General features: G+C 40.8%; 1 protein-coding gene across 1 annotated transcript in view; it reads right to left on the bottom strand.

The window, feature by feature from the left end:
• Positions 1-557: 557 nt before the first annotated feature.
• The window catches only part of LOC139730766 (uncharacterized), a 53,029-nt gene continuing 35,473 nt past the window's right edge, over positions 558-18,113 (bottom strand). Inside the window, exons 3-4 of the mRNA XM_071641628.1 lie at positions 4,911-5,135; positions 558-3,981 (exon numbers count right to left, since the gene is read on the bottom strand). Of these exons, the coding sequence (XP_071497729.1) occupies positions 3,619-3,981; positions 4,911-5,135 (588 nt within the window). The 3' untranslated portion in view covers positions 558-3,618. The remainder of the gene's footprint in view (positions 3,982-4,910; positions 5,136-18,113) is intronic.

The raw sequence follows: 18,113 nt of genomic DNA, 5'->3' as shown, positions 1-18,113 counted from the left end.
CCTACTCTTATAAAGTCATACACACGCTGGAAGCAATGAACATTGTAAGAAGAAAGTAAATCATTTAAACCCAATTCGATATCGCAGAATGGCCCAATTGTGCAGAACTCAATTTAACAGAATTGCACATAATCACATGTCCTCCATTACAAAAAAAAAAAGTACATCATGTATCATCATACACAGAGCACGCACAAACTCCGAGCTGCCCATAAAGACATACAGAAGCAGTGTGGCCCTTTAATATTCACAACATATTGCTGTGGGGGGAAAAAAAAAACCTCCCCAAAACAGAGATATGCCATACTGTTGTGCATCACACTCTGCAAATGTCGTGGACGGGATACTTAAAAGGTTGGGGAGGAAGTGAATGTGTAGTTCCTGGCTATGTAAGGCAAACACCCTCTGCAAATTCGTAGAACTGGAACTCTTAACAGCAAAGATGGGACTGACCAAAACGTGCGGGAGAATCACACTTTTATCATCACTACCTAAGTTTAAAAAAAAAAAAAAGAGGCATAAAAAGAGGGGGAGGGGGAAAGGCCTGAACTGAACTTTTCACAAATATGATAATCGAGAATCATTTTTGTGTGAAGCCCAAACCAAGAAACAAAAATCTTCTTCTTTTTTTGACTGCACAGCAGGGATACTGCTATTGAACCTTTCCATCTAAGACTTTTCTTTTTAATTCAAGATACTTCAAATCTTAATACAATATTTTGCTTTTTGAGCACAATGAAGAACAAAATAAAATTTAGTTGGCACTTCACGCCGGGATTATTCAACATGCGGATTTAACATTTGCATCTTTACACATACAATTGTAAATATCTAAATGACAGTACTTAATTTCTAAGCATAGACATTTACATGTACGATTAGCATGACAAGTTTCGTTCAACATTTGGAAAAGAATATTTCTTCGAGAGCAAACTATAGGAATAATTGCATTAGAAAAAAAAAACAACCAAAAAACATGTTAAGAAAACTGCCATCAAAATATCAGAATCACCATGACACTCTCATATGCACAAAACATAACGAAAATATAGCACAATTTTGTAGTGAACCCAAACTTAGCATTTAGGTCTTGCAAATACTGCACAGTTCAAAGTAAGGATAACTCCACGCTAAGATGAGGCCCTTAACTCCTTAAGCCTTGAGGGGGGGGGGGGGGGGGGTGGAGATTTCTTCTTTTTTTTTGTCCTCGTATGTTTTTTGTTTTTTATTTGTTTTTCTCAAGACTATCTTGCAGGGATGTTTGATACAGTATAAACTGGGAGACAGTGACTTTTGGAAACACTATAAGATGGTATTAGCAAACGCTATAAGATGTTATTACCAGAAGTCCAGGTTTACTCCATACATGACACAAATGCATTTACTCGGCAAAGTGTACGTGTGCTTACATACTGCAGACACTTCATACTAACCATGGAATATGCAGCGTGCCAAGTTGCTAAGATCATTTGCTGTATAACATTCGTTGTTTATATAATAACATCAATGATTCCAATGCTGTCTCTCACGAGGCTCACGGGTAACAGTGGCTTGCAAGACAATGGGTATATACTCAGAGATTGTTTCAGGTAGACAGAGCCTTTATCAATGTCACATGACTGCAGAGAAAAGTAACAATCATAGCTATCATTGTCGTTCCTGTCAATGTACACATTAACAATTGATCTTAAAGATAATGAGACTCATCCAAAGGGTTCTTTTTGTAGGTTGGGACAGGCAGCCTCAGATTACATATAACCTCTTAGGCTGTCTATACCCACACAGTGAAACTGGCTGGACTGATAAAGATTCTTTGTAATGCTAGGCCAAGGAGGAGCTGGACACCTCACTCTGATGGCTGGGAATTTGAGACAAATAATGTGACATTACACTGCCTTTACAAACTAAAGTAATCTTTATGTCTACATGAAATCACGAGCGTGGGTAAGGCAATAGTAAGCACTGGAAAAAAAAAGAGGAAAAAGCTAAGATTACATTCCTGTCTTTCTATTGAAGGAGGAGCAACTCAGGAAATTAAGGACAGCAAAACACTGCCCAAGTCCTAGATGCAAGTGAAGTAAATATCCACTTACACTGAAGTTATATGGGTGACTGAAACTAGAAGTAAACCTAAACAAAGGTCCTAGCAAATTTTCTTTCCCAGTCATAAAGCTGCTTGACAGTCTAAATCCCCTCAGTGGTTTTTTTTTTCTATGCTTGACTTTAAGGCAGGCAATATGGCAGTTGAGGACCAACTTTGCTCTTTGCATCACTTTATGCCATAATAAACCACTAGAACATACACTGGAGTGAAAATAGAGACATCTGCAAAGAGTATTTAAGTCAATGAAGCACCATATTAGAGACATAACGAGACAAAAACAAATAAATGTGACAGGCACAAATAATTCTCTTCTCCTCCGTTCAAATACATAGTCACCATTAGAAAAAAAAATGACTGAACAGAATGTACAAAGTTCATGCTTAGTTTATGCGTACAAATAAATAAACACAGAATAGTCGATGAAGTCATTTCTGCTTTCAAATCGTCGGACCACATTTGTGACATTACCGTCGGCGGCGTCACCGACACAAGGCATCAGAAAGTATGTCAGATCTTATCTTTGGTCTGTGTGGCCTGCAATGGTTTCTTCAAAGTTCAGCGTTTCTCAAGAGGTCACATGGGGCCTTTACCTATTCCTCTCAACCACAACTCGTAGAAGTTGACGACATGACTGAAACTCAATCACAACGATAACCTTCTTATTGTAGTCTGTGAATTATGCGTATTACAAATCCCTTTCCAGTTGGAATTTTTTTGTTTTGTTTACTGTGTACACTGTTTTAATTTCTGCTCTCTTACTTAATTCTCCCGCAGGTCTAGATGGATGGTCACGTCATTAACTTCTTAGCTACAAGTACACATTATGCAAAATACGTGTTATAGGCACATATGGGCTATATCTCAGCCGAACGCAAAAACAACGTTCACACGAACGTGCAACACCACAAGTACGTCTGGTCACTGACCCGACGCATCGATCACAATGTAGTCTCACAAAATCGAAGAGAAACGGACAAAAAACAATGATGAAGCTTATTTCATGCTTGCCGAGTTTTCAAGACTATATACACGCTATTGCTGTGAACAATGAACCATCACCTTCCCAGTTAGCTGGCAATGTGACGGAATAACAACATTTTATCATCATCTTTATCACTCAATCTCCTCCACTCTCTTGCAGAGTAAATATATTTATATATAACAATATGAAGCGAGAATTCAGATACTGTTCGCCACACCTATATGCCACTGAGATTTGCACAGTTATTCCATTTATATGAAGTGTCCGATGGAACGTAAAACTCGTTGCCTGATGCTGGCTACTGGCATTGAATCGTCGTAGGTGGGTTTTTCGGGGTTTGCGTTGGCGACAGATGACAAAAGCAGGCTTGAGGAGCTGGAATGCAATGATCAAATGGTTGGCAAAGAGAGCGAGGGGGAAACCGTTGCTCTACAGAAACGTGTTGTGCGCGTGGCAACCGCTTGCAGCTACAGGCCGCCGTGCCGCACAGAAGCCGAGTAGGGGGCAGAGAGGGAGTCCTTCGCCATCCACGTCAGTGGTTCGGATGGTACTGTCCCTGGGACTGGGGCGGCGCCGTGGCAACGCTGCCAGCGACCTGCGAGTATTGCGTCATATCCTGGATGCCTTGCTGTAAGCCCTGCTGAGGTGCCTGCCCTGTCTGTATGTGTCTCTGCGAGTGCACGTGGTACTGGCCCTGTGACTCCACGCTCGTCTGCGGCGTATACTGGGCAGCAGGCTCGGGGAGCCCGCCGGGGTTGGGGGCACTGTGCGTCTGCTGAGTTGTTCGGGGATGCTGGGGGTAGGCTGCGTGGTCCGACATGGCTTGACCCATCTGGGCTTGACCTAGGCTGGCCTGTCCCATCTGGTTTGGCATGCTAGGGTACGGCTGTGGCTCCTGGGAAAACAACAAGGCAGACAGGAAAAGCGCACACAGAGGATTAATTGGGTTGTCATCAAGACACAGGAAACCAGGACTACTTTCAATAGCCTGTCTGAAGGTCTGAAAAACAGCCAGCTTCGTGGTTTCCATCCGTTATGGCTCTCTTCATCATGATCACATGCAACTTAATGAATTGACCATCTGATAATAGTTTAAAAATACAGTTACCTCATCCCCCATTACCCTTTACATTTCAGTACATCTCTCATCTATCCGCCATCTTAAACTCCCAGGCAGAGTACATGTGATTCCGTAGCGGGGGCCAATGACTACCACTGATATTTACCATGTCAACTGTTATTGCACTATGAAAACACGAGAACCTGGGGAGTGTTTGGATAGCTCTAAAAACAGACCACAATGGCACCTAGAATGGATGGTTCTGTAACAGATTGTTCAATTTCCTGGCTTTCAAAATCCAGTTAGTGTATGGAGGCAGCACCAGTCCCGTAAAACTGGGACATGGCTCTCCTACGGACTTGGTAAAGTACAGCAGCTATTTGCTTCCCAAAATATCAATGCCACTTCAACACAGTTTACCTCATCAATCAAGCCCCATTGCGAGCAAATCAAATCATCCAAAATTCACGAATACAGTACACAAATCATAATCATACCTAAAATTTCATGTATGCCCATCAAATAGTCAAAGGCAACAGTATCAAAAACAGCAAAAATGCCTGTAGCAGAAAGGAGAGGAGAAATTGTGGTCGGAGCAGGAGTAGAAAGAAATGGAGGAGAATAAGGAGGAGATTATGATTGAGGAGCTGAGAGATGAGAATGGAAGAAGGGGTAAGCAGGTTGGATGAAGGGGGGGGGGGGAGGGGGGGTAAAGGGGAGAGGGTGGGAGTGGGATGGGATTGGATCGGGGCAAGGCTCTTTACCTGGTTGGGCTGCTGCATGGGCATGCCCTGGTGTTGGTGGGACGACTGCGGGGGCGGGGCCATGGCCATGTTGGCGGGCGCAGTGCTCGTCTGCGTCAGCCGCTTCTTGAGGGCGCTATTCTCCTCCTGCAGGAGCTCGTTCTTGGCCTCCAGGATCTTGATCTGTTCTTTGAGTACCTCTACCTCCTCCCTAACGGCGAAGAGCAGGTGGCTTTTGACCAGGTCCTATGGTGAGAAAATGGGGAGAGGGTGGGGAAGAAAAGAAGATGGTATCATTAAAACACTGCACAGTTATGTGAGTTCTTGGCAAAGAAAATATATGTAATGCTCAGATGGGACATCTTTGGCATCAGCAGCAGAAACCACCCATTATAATGATGACAATAGATAACCAACAATCATGTATTTCATACCACAGTACTGGCCCCTCTTGGTACATGTACAGCCATCGTTCATGAAATCGCTGTAATGGTGAGGACCAGCAAAAGACTTCTAATCATTCCAGGTATTCTAAGATACAATCTCATCAGTTTTTTTACCCCGAGCTGGTAAAGAAAAGGATATTTCCTAGAGCTCTCCATGTTCCGGTAAACGATGAACAACACTCAGCATGTTATTCACAGAAAAGGATATCAAACGAAAATCAGAACTCATTCATCAACATACAGATTGTAGTTTAAAACATGTGTCACGGAATGCCAATAAAATTACTTTTGTAAGTCTCTCGTCTAACTAAAACTATTGTTTTGTTCTTTTTTTTTTTACTTTGCAAACACCCTTCATAAAAATCACATGAGTCCAGAGGTGTTTTCTATTCAGTATGCACATTTTTAGTCTTGGCTGTTTGCCATCTACAGCACCGCTGAGGAGGTGGGATGCTTGGTTTGACCTTTTATTCACTCCTGCCATCATGCCTGCAATTATGTATCAAGTATGTACTTTGTCTTGCAGGTACATGTATGAACAGTTGCATGTTTGACTGACGGGCAAAGGAAACTTTTGTAAGAAATGTTGCTTGCGGTTTGCGGTCAGAGGTGGGGAGTCTCATTTCATTGCCTGAACTCTCTGTAACACATTTTGGAAGCAATGACTTCTCTTGCAGAACGGAACCCCTCCAAATGCACACTTCATTAAAGGGATAGGCGCTAAACTAATAACATTTATGGGCAATTTTGAAGGGGACAAAAATTTGAGTGATATTAAGACTGGAGGAAACATTTCAACAACAAAAAATATCACAAAAATTGGCATGGCTCACAGGAAGTACCACAGGAAGTTTTGATAGCCGTCACGGATTCTGCCCATTTTTAAAAAACAAAATTATGAGAGGTTGTCGGGGCTCTATTATGGCCCTCTTATCAACCTCGATGACACCCTGCAACCTCCGCCCTTTCATGACAGCCTGTCTGCGTTCTCTAGCCTAAATCACCAGACTATGACAAATATCAGGCAATTAGTAGGACAAATTTCAAGGAGACACATTACAATTCTCTTATCTCCTCCCCCCCCCCCAGTTTTCATTACAAATTATAACCACCAAAGAATCAATTCAAAGCTTGTTTATGTCCAAAAATGCTGTCACAATTTTGCAACCACAGGTACATGCCACTGATAAAAACTAAACTGTGAACCAATGCCATGTCCTGGATAAGACAAAGTCCCAAAGGCCTCCCAGTCATTGATCTATCAGTTGACTAACCACAAAGAATTGCCCTTAGGATATCAACAACAGATACTACAAAGTTGTTACCACTGAAGTGCAATATTTCTTTAAACCCATCACCACTCAATCTTTGTCTGAACTACTGCCCTGGAGCAAATGTGATCACTCTACAAAATCTTAAACAGACAAATCTGCAGAACATATGGTCAAAAACAAATATAATCAAACACTCTCTTTGGAGAATTATTGTTGTTTTCCTAAAATACAACACTGCCTTTTGGGGAAAGACCGTGCATTACTACATTGCGGCATGGCCTTTCGCAACTTGTGTAGACCACAAAACATCTGGCCCTGTGATATTACACACACGTGGGTGAGTACGTATACTGCATCAAGTGTCTCTGTCAAGTGTGGGTGCGCAAGTTTGTGTGGGTGTGTTTGGCCGAACAGGCATTGTCTTTTGTTCCATATATATACTATATGATAACTTGACAGGGCAGTAAACAAGGCTATTGAAGCCATGTGGTTAACCACAGCAGGAAATAAAAGGAATGGTACAGAGTGAGAAACTGTCTGCGCAGTCCTAGTGTTCATTCTTTTCTCATTGCTCTGACTGAGGAGCTCAATGTCACGAGAGTGGTCTGGGACCGGACAGGGGTTTCCCAAGGACTGGCCAGGGGTTTCCCAAAGACAGGCCAAAAAGTTCTCGCCTTGCGCCACCACTAGCCTCACTTCACCCGTACTACGTGTATGTCCTACTGCACCAGACCTTGACATTCAAGAGGATCTTGTGCAAGTGCCATTAAAAAAACAAAGAACCAGTGAATAAACCTTTGTTGAAAGATGCCAATCAATAAATTCTCTTCAGTGAGTTGTTATTGGTGGGATTCATGTTTTCTTGTTATTTCAATCATACAGAGTGTGATTACAAGTAGAAATATGCCAATGTGACACTATTCCAAAATAAGCAGATCAATAGTGTTAATATCTTGTCTTGTCACGTATGCAATCCCTCCCCCTACCCCCCTTTACAGTGACCCGCAGACAGGTATATAATTTGCCATGAAGACAGCCTTCAGAGGAAACATTACGAGAAATGGTCAATAAGACTTAGACTAGACGGGATATTTACCAAACGACTGGGTAGGCATTGCCATGACAACAGTTTCCTTGTTTGTGTATACATTGTAGATTCTCATTAAGTCCTTGTTATGTGGGTGTGTGAGTGATCATGTGCATTTTATGCGACATATACATGTTGCCAGATGTCAGTGCTGTGTATCATCCTAGTACCAGTAGAAAAGTTTTATGCTGGTGTTGTTTGAAATTTCTGTTTTATGTTTGCAACAAATGCTGTCACAGTAAAGTCTTGACATTCTCAAACAAATTTCATAAGATGTGCATGGGAATGGGGGGGGGGGGTGTAGTGTGTTTAAAACAGAAGAGCTCATAGGATTAACACGTTTTGGCATGATCATCATATTTGACGGTTACAGGGCATGTTTGCAATGGATCCTGATCTTACTGCACTGAAGTGACCTTGTCCTCCCAATATGAAATAAACAGCTGCTACTTGAACAAGCCAAGTGACAGAAAATGGTTTTAAAAAAATAAACACTGTCGATGAATTTACCAGGGAAATCTGACTTGTTATTGTTCCAGGAATTAACAATCCAGGTTCTTGCAGAAAGTGCTATACCCTCCTACTGAAAGACAATACATGTATGGAGAGGAGTTCTCCATCTACACTTGTACAAACACAAACAAACACAAACACAAACACAAACACACACACACACACACACACACACACACACACGCATGTATGTAGACAACATCAGCTATGAGCATCACAAACCTGAAACATACATAATGTACATGACTTTAAGATTAGGCCTATATGTGCATTGAGGTCCCTTTCCCCCACACATATTTTAACCTATAGGCCTACATACTTGGAAACATCGAAACCAAAAGGGCAACATCTTTTTCATGGTCAAGGCCTTGTAAAAATCCCCACTAGTTGAGAGAGAGAAAAAGAGAGAGAGAGTTACATGTACCACCCAAAAGAACGACGGAGAGAGAAAAAAAATGCACGATTTGCGTGCAAGCCGAGAGGAGATTCTGTTATTCATCGCCTTTGACGTGACAAGTTTAGATTAACCAGATCATATGACTACCGAGGGGAGGATTTGTGGCAGCGAAGCAAGGTTCACATACACTGTGGCTGCAGCTCTGCGGATCTCTCTCCCTCCCTCCCTCGCCATCTATCCCTCTCTCTCTGCCTTTATATCTCTCTCTCTCTCTTACGTGCTAGGATTTTATGTTGACCTATTAAACAGTATTTGATCAGCGTGGCACGCAAGGTATCGTGTGTTCCAGCTGTTTTGGCGACCCGTACTGCCTTGTTTTCTCTCGCCAAGGTGAGGAACATGCGGCTTTGTCCAAACTGATATGTGGGAATGCCCATTGTCTCTCGAGGTTGGTCTTGTTTGCGTGGTTTATGTAACAGACTGAAACGTTGTCAGACGGAGAATCATCTTGATTTCCTGCCAGTATGAAAAGCTACTGCTCTGACCAAATACACCCTGGTACACTTGTAAACCTTCAGAGTTATCGCAGAAGGCCATGGCAGGCCATGGAACCCAAACGAGATGGAAAACACAAACAACCAAACTTAAAACCAGTACTGTCACCCTTCCAAAACATGCCTGCGAGTTAAAATTGCCCAATCCATATGCCCTGAAAGTTTGATTTTTTAAAACATAAATTTCATCAAATTAATAACACTTTGTGTGCTTAAAGGGGAAGGCTAGTAACTGATCAGTGGGAATCAGTGGGAATGCTGAGGGATGATTGTTTCAATCCTTGTGGGATTCATTTATGAGTACATCATATATCTATTCTTGTGTGAAAATTATTTGCTTCAGAATGGTCTCATATTCAAGTAATGTGCAGTTTAATGTTTCCAGGTAAGCGTCCCTGGTCAGTGACGGGGCATTAATCCGCACGTTACTTGAATATGAGACCGTTCTGAAGCAAATCATTTTCACACAACAGTAGATATACAATGTACTCTTAAATGAAACCCACAAGGATTGGAACAATCATCCCTCAGCATTCCCACTGATTCCCACTGATCGGTTACTAGCCATCCCCTTTAAAGAGGTAGATTGTCAGCAGTAGATATTGGAGTACATCCATCATTTTGGAGAAAAATTATACCCTATGCAATCAGCTGAATCTCCTGAATGACAAACTTTTTCAAGACTAGGAAATTTCACTTATGCTATCACTTCACCACTTTACCTAAGAGTAAGAAAGCAAGAATACTGCCCCCTGATGAGAGGTATGCTCATATATCTGATATGGTTGGTATTGCTGGTAGGTATTCTCCGTTACTGGGCGTAGTCCACTGTCACGATCCGCAGGTAGTATTACATGCCATACACCTGTGGTATAAGATTACCGATTGGGCCACTTTTGCAAAGTCATTCCATTTATGACGGCTTCTTTCTATTGAGCCAAATATCTTACCATGGCAACCGGTATCTACATACTGTAGCCCTCACTTTGCATTATTTGTCATGTAATTTAAAATTGACAAATTGACCTCTATGAATGACAAAATCTGTTGTTCAAACACATTTTTTTTTTTGAAAAACAACTCCTGTACTTCAATTCTGTAGTTACCATATTCCTGACACTTCCTGAATATTAAACACCACTCTACTTTTCAAACAGATTACTGGCGTTAAAAAAGGATGTATCCATTAATCTCTTTCTTTTTTCCCTCATGCTGAAAGTTCCATGACATTACAGGTGGCGGTAAACGTGACAGAGTGGCTGGGCTTAAGTTCAATCCCCACCAAGCGTGACGGCGAGAGAACAGTGACGACTTTGTTTGCCACAATGAAATGAAAGCGGCGAAAACTGCAGGTTTCAATTTTTGTTTGATTGCTGAGCATGCGCCACCTAATCCATGCATAAACACCACCACTGGAAATACCCTTGAACTAATGTGGAAACAAAACACATTATATCAAACACACGCATGCACAACATCTACAGGCACACTTGCTTATCCACAACGTGAGTTGTACATATTCACATGTTTGCCTCATTGCGCATGGAGGCCACAGGGCTTTGCCTTCATGGTCCACTGCTCTCATGGACACAGGAGAACAAAAAAATAGAAATAAAAAATACCAACACCTTGAGCACATGATATGTCACATGTTAGGATTAGCATGGCATCTGCCATGTTGCCTTTCAGATTCCAAACTAGAGTAATGAACTTATACAATTTGACATTATCAAAACCACAACATGAATTGATCACTGTATGAACAGACTGCAATTTCTTTTGTCTGTATGATGAGTTCTAATTGTCATGACAGTTGGTCATTAAATGTAACTAAATACAATTTTGTGTTTTATTTCAATAGTTGCCTATTTTTGCAATGATCCTACCTAGCTCATAATGTCTTTATTATCATACACAACTGCCATCATTAAAAATAACTAGTGCTATCACTGCTATAAGAATACTAATTGCAATCACTGGAACAGAACCTCTGTTCAAAATTGGTAGGTTTTCTCTTGATTTTCATTTAATATGCTATTGTCCATTATTCAGAAGCATGTGAGACACACGATGGTTCTCCTAATATGCATTTATTTATTTATTTTTTTAGGGGGGAACTTGGCAAGATAGTAAAACAGAGGTCACAAATTGGACTTGCACAGCAATTGTTTCCAGTTATCTAAATGCCATTGTTTTTTGGGGAAATAATCTTTACTGCCTATTAGCCTCTATGCTCATCTCAAAGTTGAACCATGAGTAATGCATACTAATGTTTTGCACTGGAAAGCTCAACCCTCAACGACCCAAACATTGTTTAGATTGTTCAGGCAGAAATACTGCTCTATTATTTTGAATGAAAATCGATTGTTGGATCACAATGACTATATGTTTCTCAAGCGAAATCATGGAGAAAGGGCTAACTTGAGACACTTCAAATTCACATGTAGGCTTACATAGTACCTTGTAACATCTGAAAAGTAACAAGAAGACAATGTCAGTCTTCCCTCTTCCAAGACAACCCTTTTCACTGATTAGGACAAAACATGGCTCTACATTAAAAAAAAAAGATCATTATTCTCCCTTTACTTGTTCAATTTGACTCTCTTGAATGTAGATGCAAATGTTTTTTGTATTTCCACTAAAACTGACTTCCTTCCCATCTTTGGGTAGATGCCTTTCACACACAATGCAATTCAAACGAGATTCGTAAGGATCCTATGCCGTCTGAAAGGTCCCCGAACATGATGACCACGTACGTGACTTGTAAGGGTCAACAGGCTGTTGCGCTATCAACTGAAATTGACCGTCTCTAAAGTACAACCAAATATGTCAGTTATAATAGTCATATACCTGCAAAAGCCTCTGAACACCATGACCGCACATACGCCCCTATGAAGGATAGCAAATTGCACAATGACCACACATACGGCCCTATGAAGGATAGCAAATTGCATCATCAACTGAAATCCACCTGTCTCTATATTCTACCAAATGGTAGCATTGCCAAGTACCTGCATCTTCTCACACTCTGCATATTTACATATCAAATTGTACTGCTTAATTTCTTCTGGTCGTGCAATTTTATTGTGACATTAATTGCCGCCATATCACATTCCTCCAGCACATATCCTTCTCCGTTTGAATGTGTTCGGCCTTTTTCAGAGCATGACAGGAATTTCAAATGGCTCTGTTCATGAAGTTATCATCGCTTAGGATCTCCTCGCATTCTGTTTACTCGGCCAAACAATGCCTATGGCCTTTCTTTACATCACCTGGCCACAGACGATATGACGTAAGACTGGTGATGAAATGGATAATTTATAAAATGGAAGATATGCTGCAAATATGAAACAAACTGCAGGAACGACATTACTTGCGAACGTCACACCAAGTTGGTGACATATTTTCACGCATGGGTGGGGGTGGGGGTGGGGGGAAGTGATGCAATGGTTAGAAACCTTGTATAATGTGGGAGTACGTGACATTTTAAGCATCTTCCATTCCCGGGAGCCCCCCTGAAACAGGTGCATGTTTGTCTTGGGAATTCTTGGGATTCTACGTCAATGAAAATATTTCATGGCTATATCGACCCACTAACGCTAACAGTGGCAGAGTTGTAATATTTGCACATAACTTTTTTTCTTTTTTTTGGCTCCACACCCGCAACATATAGCTTGCATGATAAGTGCAATGTTTGCCAGAAATTATCAGCAATTCATCATCTTATTGCACGTAATCTTAACTTAAAGTAACACATATCTCCCCTGGATTCAGACTTTGCTCACAGGTTGTTTATTGGCAAAGACCACTGTATTTCTGTCCCAGTATTTTCTGTTCCGGTCAAACTCCAAAGGTCTGTGGAAAATTTTCCTCCTTCAAGAGCCGACGCCCACCACTGACAAAAGATATTTCTCGAATTACAGATAAGTCATGCTTACAAACATGTCTAATTATTGCTGTCACCTATTAAACTGCCAACCCATCAGCAGCAAATTCCTATCATCTCTTGTGTTTGGACTCTTTGTCTTCAAAAGGTTGAAGAAATTGGGACATGGGAAAAAAACAACACACAATTTACACTTAAGTCTTGCACATTGTACTTTGTTTGTAAATATATGTTCATAATATTAACTACGAATAAACACACTTTGCCGTCACCCCCCCCCCAAAAAAAAGATAATAATAAAGTGTGCTCATTGATATTAATAAAATATTGCCAGATATATACACTTATCAAACCACTGAGATAGGGAGTGGTATGGCAATGTGGAGCCGTGCTATTCATGCACGTATTTAGATAAATAAAGTGATGAAATCCAGCTACCTTGTCTCACATAGCCTTACAATTTTATGCGACTATCCACATCACTGATTTTGTATGCAGTGACTGAACCACTTGTTTTCAATAAGACCACGAAATGTCCGCCGAAAATGCAAGATACTCCTTTTCTAGTAGGACAAAGGAGCATGCAGCAATTAACTTCTCTTTTTGAGCTGTTGGCTGGTGGGCTAGACAATCGCCTGAGGGAAAGGAGTCGGGGGATAGGAGATATCTAAAAGAAAAAAAAAAAAAAGAAATCAATGTGTTGTTCAATCAATATGTCCGCCTCCCATCTTCAAGAGTCAAGGGGGCATCATATTCCTTGTCATGAATCTCGTTAAAAGATGCACTTGAGGTGCCCCGCAGCCAGATCCCGTACCGATCTGTTCCCTTCTCTCAAGCAGGGAAAGCTTCGACTGGCACCACAAGGCCTCAGGTAAGATTCAGACAGAGGAAGAGGGAAAAAAAAAAAAAAGATGTGGAAACCAACCATGTCATACTATCTTGTCTCAAGAATTGAAAAAAGAACGACAATGATATCTCTTCTTCATACACTGCACAGCGATGCATCCTTCGAACAAACTGCATGGTGTACTTGATTCCAGAAGTTGAATACAGTGTCACTGGGGGAAAAGTGATGGGGGGAAAATCCCATTTGCAAATGCCCCTGCTCTGCCTTTTCAATCATTCAACGGATTAACACCAGAGTAGTCAGACTCTATGGACAGAAGTGGATAAAACTGTGCCTTTAATCTCCATCTGTAGCAAAGAAACTTTTTTTTTTTTGCTTCAGACTCATGACTGTGAAGTGCGTGGATAAAACTAGTGGAACTGTTACCAGTTACACTACATGTATGTCCCTTTTAGTGAATAAGGCTTGACTAATCCCAGAACCTCATCCAGCTGCTACATGTGGTTTAATGCCTCTCATAGGCAATGAAAGAATAAAAAAGAAACTCATTTACAATGTGGATTAATCAAAGGCAAGAGACCTCTCCCAGAGAGAGTAAAGGGAACATCAATACCAACATGGATTAATTCAAGTCAAGAAGATTCTCACAGGGGCAAGAAAATCAACAAACATTTGAGAGAGTTATCAAAAGGAGGTTGCCATGGATTAAAGGAACATATCCTTCCATCTACACAATCAGACGAGGATTAGAGATTGTGCCCTTTAAACCCCAAAGAATGGTTTCATGGAGGAATTACTTGAGCCTCCTATAAGAACATTCATGAAGCAGGATTACACAGCATTAATTGATGAAAGGGGGGAGGGGGCAACACAAAATACTAGCTTCCGATCTTAATCCCACATGTCTGGGGCTGCACTTGGTAATGAATGCTTGCCTTAGAGCGGTGTCACAAATCCCCCTATTCACTCTCAAATAGAGAAGGTTTTTCTCTTTTCTTTCTCTTTTAAGATTTGCCCCTAGCCGTAGTTCTCTTAAGAATCTTTCATCCATGCAGTCTTTAATGAAACACATTGTCATAGCAGACACAGCAAGACTCTTCCAGAGAGCTTTGAGCTCCTTGAACACATTGTCATCAATAATAGCCCTTTTGAGTTGTTCTGCCCTTTACTGCCTGAATAAAATGCTGGGAGAAAACAGATGGTTAAGCCACACATTATGGGTCCCACAAAATTACACCAAGTCAATCCCATGATGTCATTACTCCCCTTATCCTCTTGTTCTCTGCACATTAAACCCAAAGTTCTTTTAATATGTATTCTTGCCTGCAACAGCCACAGGTGTTCAAAATACAGGCACTAAATGAGAGCTCATCGTCTACCTTTCGTCTCACTTTTGTCTAACTTTTGTCTATCCCCTAACTTTCTGCTTAGCTATATCATTACATTGTTGATGTTTTCTATAAATGTAGGTTAGAAAAATGATTTGTCATAATGAAAACTACTGCATATTTCCAGTTACACGATGCTTGAATGCACAGTTGCCAAGCATTGTTGTGCACATGCGAAGAAAGTGCGTGGCATGTGCTGAACGGTTGAACCTGTGTGGCCGTAACCTGCTTTTCTGAACATGGGTCTTCTGTTACGTACCTACCCTAGCCCCCCACTCCTACCCCTACCCTCCCTTCGGTACATTCTTTCTCTTTCCAGGGTTCCAGGGACAAGCTTGATCCATAGGCTGAAATCCCAAGGCATAATCTGCCAGGTTCGATTTCGCTTCATTCTCCACTGCGTGCTCAATGCTATACAGTACTGCCGCAGAGAAAAGGAAGGTCAATATGTGTACGCCGAGGTATGGACCTGTTGTGCTACAAGAGGACGGAGCTCCACAATGACACCAATTCAGCAGCTATCGATTGGTTGTCAGAACAATGCTGGGGGTACACCCCCCAGACGGATCTAGAGCCCCAGGAATTCAGCGTCAGTCGAAATGGAACGCCATTCAGAGATGTAAACACACTGGAGAGTAAATGTAGAAACACAGCCCTGATCAAAAACTTTGAGAGAAAAGAAATGTTTCTTTGGCAAAATATTTCCCTCTGGCTATTTGTTGGAGGAGCAAAATGATGCCACTTGCTTCCCCATTTTAACATTTCACTTCCACTCTTTGTCCCTTCACAAGCAGTCCAACTGCACTGACCGACATGGTCAAAAGTTTATCACATCTCCCCTTCACACATTCAATTTGACTCCTAGCAAAACAAAGTCACAGAAACACAGCAGTGAAATTTCTTAGAGAATTTCTAATATAATATTTGATTGAATTTGAGTCATATAATCCTTAATTTTCAGAGTGTTCCTGTGAAACTTGGTAGACAATGATTTTAAGTCACAATCATATGCAAATCAATAGGGGACATGAAGAATCTTTTATTGTCTGATTTTCTGATTCTAATCAGGTCTTTGAAATATTTCTTCAGTTTAATTCATGCTTAATTTCCGTCAACGAAAAGTGGAGTGTTTTTCAAATTTCTCCTTTCTTCCTGCTATCATCATACATACAATTCTCTCCTTTTTTTCTTTTTTCTTTTTTTTTTTTTGGGGGGGGGGGCATGATTATTATTCTCAATGTCATAGCCGTTTTTTTTCTCTCTCAGCTGCTCAGGTTTACATACCAAACACAAACCACCTCATGACGCGAGTTGCGTGTGACGAGCGACACTTTAGCAGAGAGCGTTTCTCAAAGTAAATGGCTTCTGTTTGCCATAGCAACACATTTTGAAACCCAACCCATCGCCTATGATGTAGTACCAAGAGTGACTCAGCAAAAAATGATTGCTTGAACCCAAACACTCACATATAAATGTTTGCTTAAGTGTGTGTGTGTGTATCTTATTCATATGAATTAATGAAGCATATGATGTAACTGACAAGAAATATCATAAACTGATATTGACATTTTAACCACCCCCCCAAAAAAAAACACACAAACAAACAAACACTGCCTCTACTAAAATTCTGTGACGTAAGGTTACAGATTCTTTTAAAAAAGAACAACAAACAAATTAAGCAAGCACGTAGATCCATTGTGCTGCTGCACATGGGTGATTCTCTGCGAATACTGGTCATGAATGTAATCAATGAGATCAAAGAAAAGAGTGAGCGAAGCCTCCATAAGCTCAAAGACACAAAACAAAGGACTCATACTCCAAGGTTCCGATGGAGTGATACAGTTTACACAATGCACTTCCCCAGTGTCCACGCAGTATTCAATAGGCACTCCTAGAACATACTACGTGACGAAATGTGCGACATTGCCCATATGCCCGTCGGCAAGATGAACATGAGCGTCCAAGGTGCTGTTTTTCATTGCCAAAAGGGCTTACAATGGTACACTCAGTAATATTAAATCCCCTACAGCAAGGTGAAATGATAACAATGGTACAACATCACAGACGCAAAAGACATGAAAACACAAAGTCATTACAAAACATTGTCATCGGATAATAAGTAGAGCGGGTTTGCTCTAGTCTATCATGGGGGGGGGGGGGTCAACTGGGAATGGATTATGTATGCAACATGAAAAAAAAAAGATTTCTTGAGTTTTTATCATACACCAACTGAGTCAGTTTTACATTATGTTTTTATATGAATTTTTACAATTTAAGTTTGTATACATGTATTTATCAATGTTGTACTATTCCATGTTCTTGATGGTTTTGTCTAAATACCATCATTCATGTATAGTAAACATTTCGCACTGAATTTCAAGTAATATTCTTATTAGACTAATAAATAAGTGATGTGAATGAAATTGAATTATATAGAATAATTTGAAAGAAAAAAAAACACAATTATCATTTCTTTCGATCCTCCCCATTAATATTGTGGGAAAAAAAATCCCCAAAACAATGCAAGTTATTAGATAAGCACTACGAATACAGTGACTCAGTTACTAAGTCAGACTCAGTCACTTACTCATTCTTGACAAAATTTTTCTGTGACTCATTCAAAGAAGAAAGCCACTGTCTCATAAAACTCATGTGTGCCAGCCATGTTTTGAAAAGCCATGATGATACTCCACACACGTTGCGTAAGAATCAGCCTGCCCATGACACAGGTTGCTTTAAGTTCCCTTGATAGCTAATCCACTACAACTAGCTTGAAATGATTTTCAAATGCTCTTGAATGGCAGCCACCTGCCAGCAAAGTAAATGTAAGTT

Source organism: Diadema antillarum, unplaced genomic scaffold, assembly GCF_040938485.1.
Source record: "Diadema antillarum isolate AM-2024a unplaced genomic scaffold, OU_Dant_1.0 seq00000333_RagTag, whole genome shotgun sequence".
In the NCBI taxonomy this organism is placed as follows: Eukaryota; Metazoa; Echinodermata; class Echinoidea; order Diadematoida; family Diadematidae; genus Diadema; species Diadema antillarum.
Note: the sequence above shows the minus strand (reverse complement) of the source record. Positions and strands in the feature narration are given on the sequence as shown.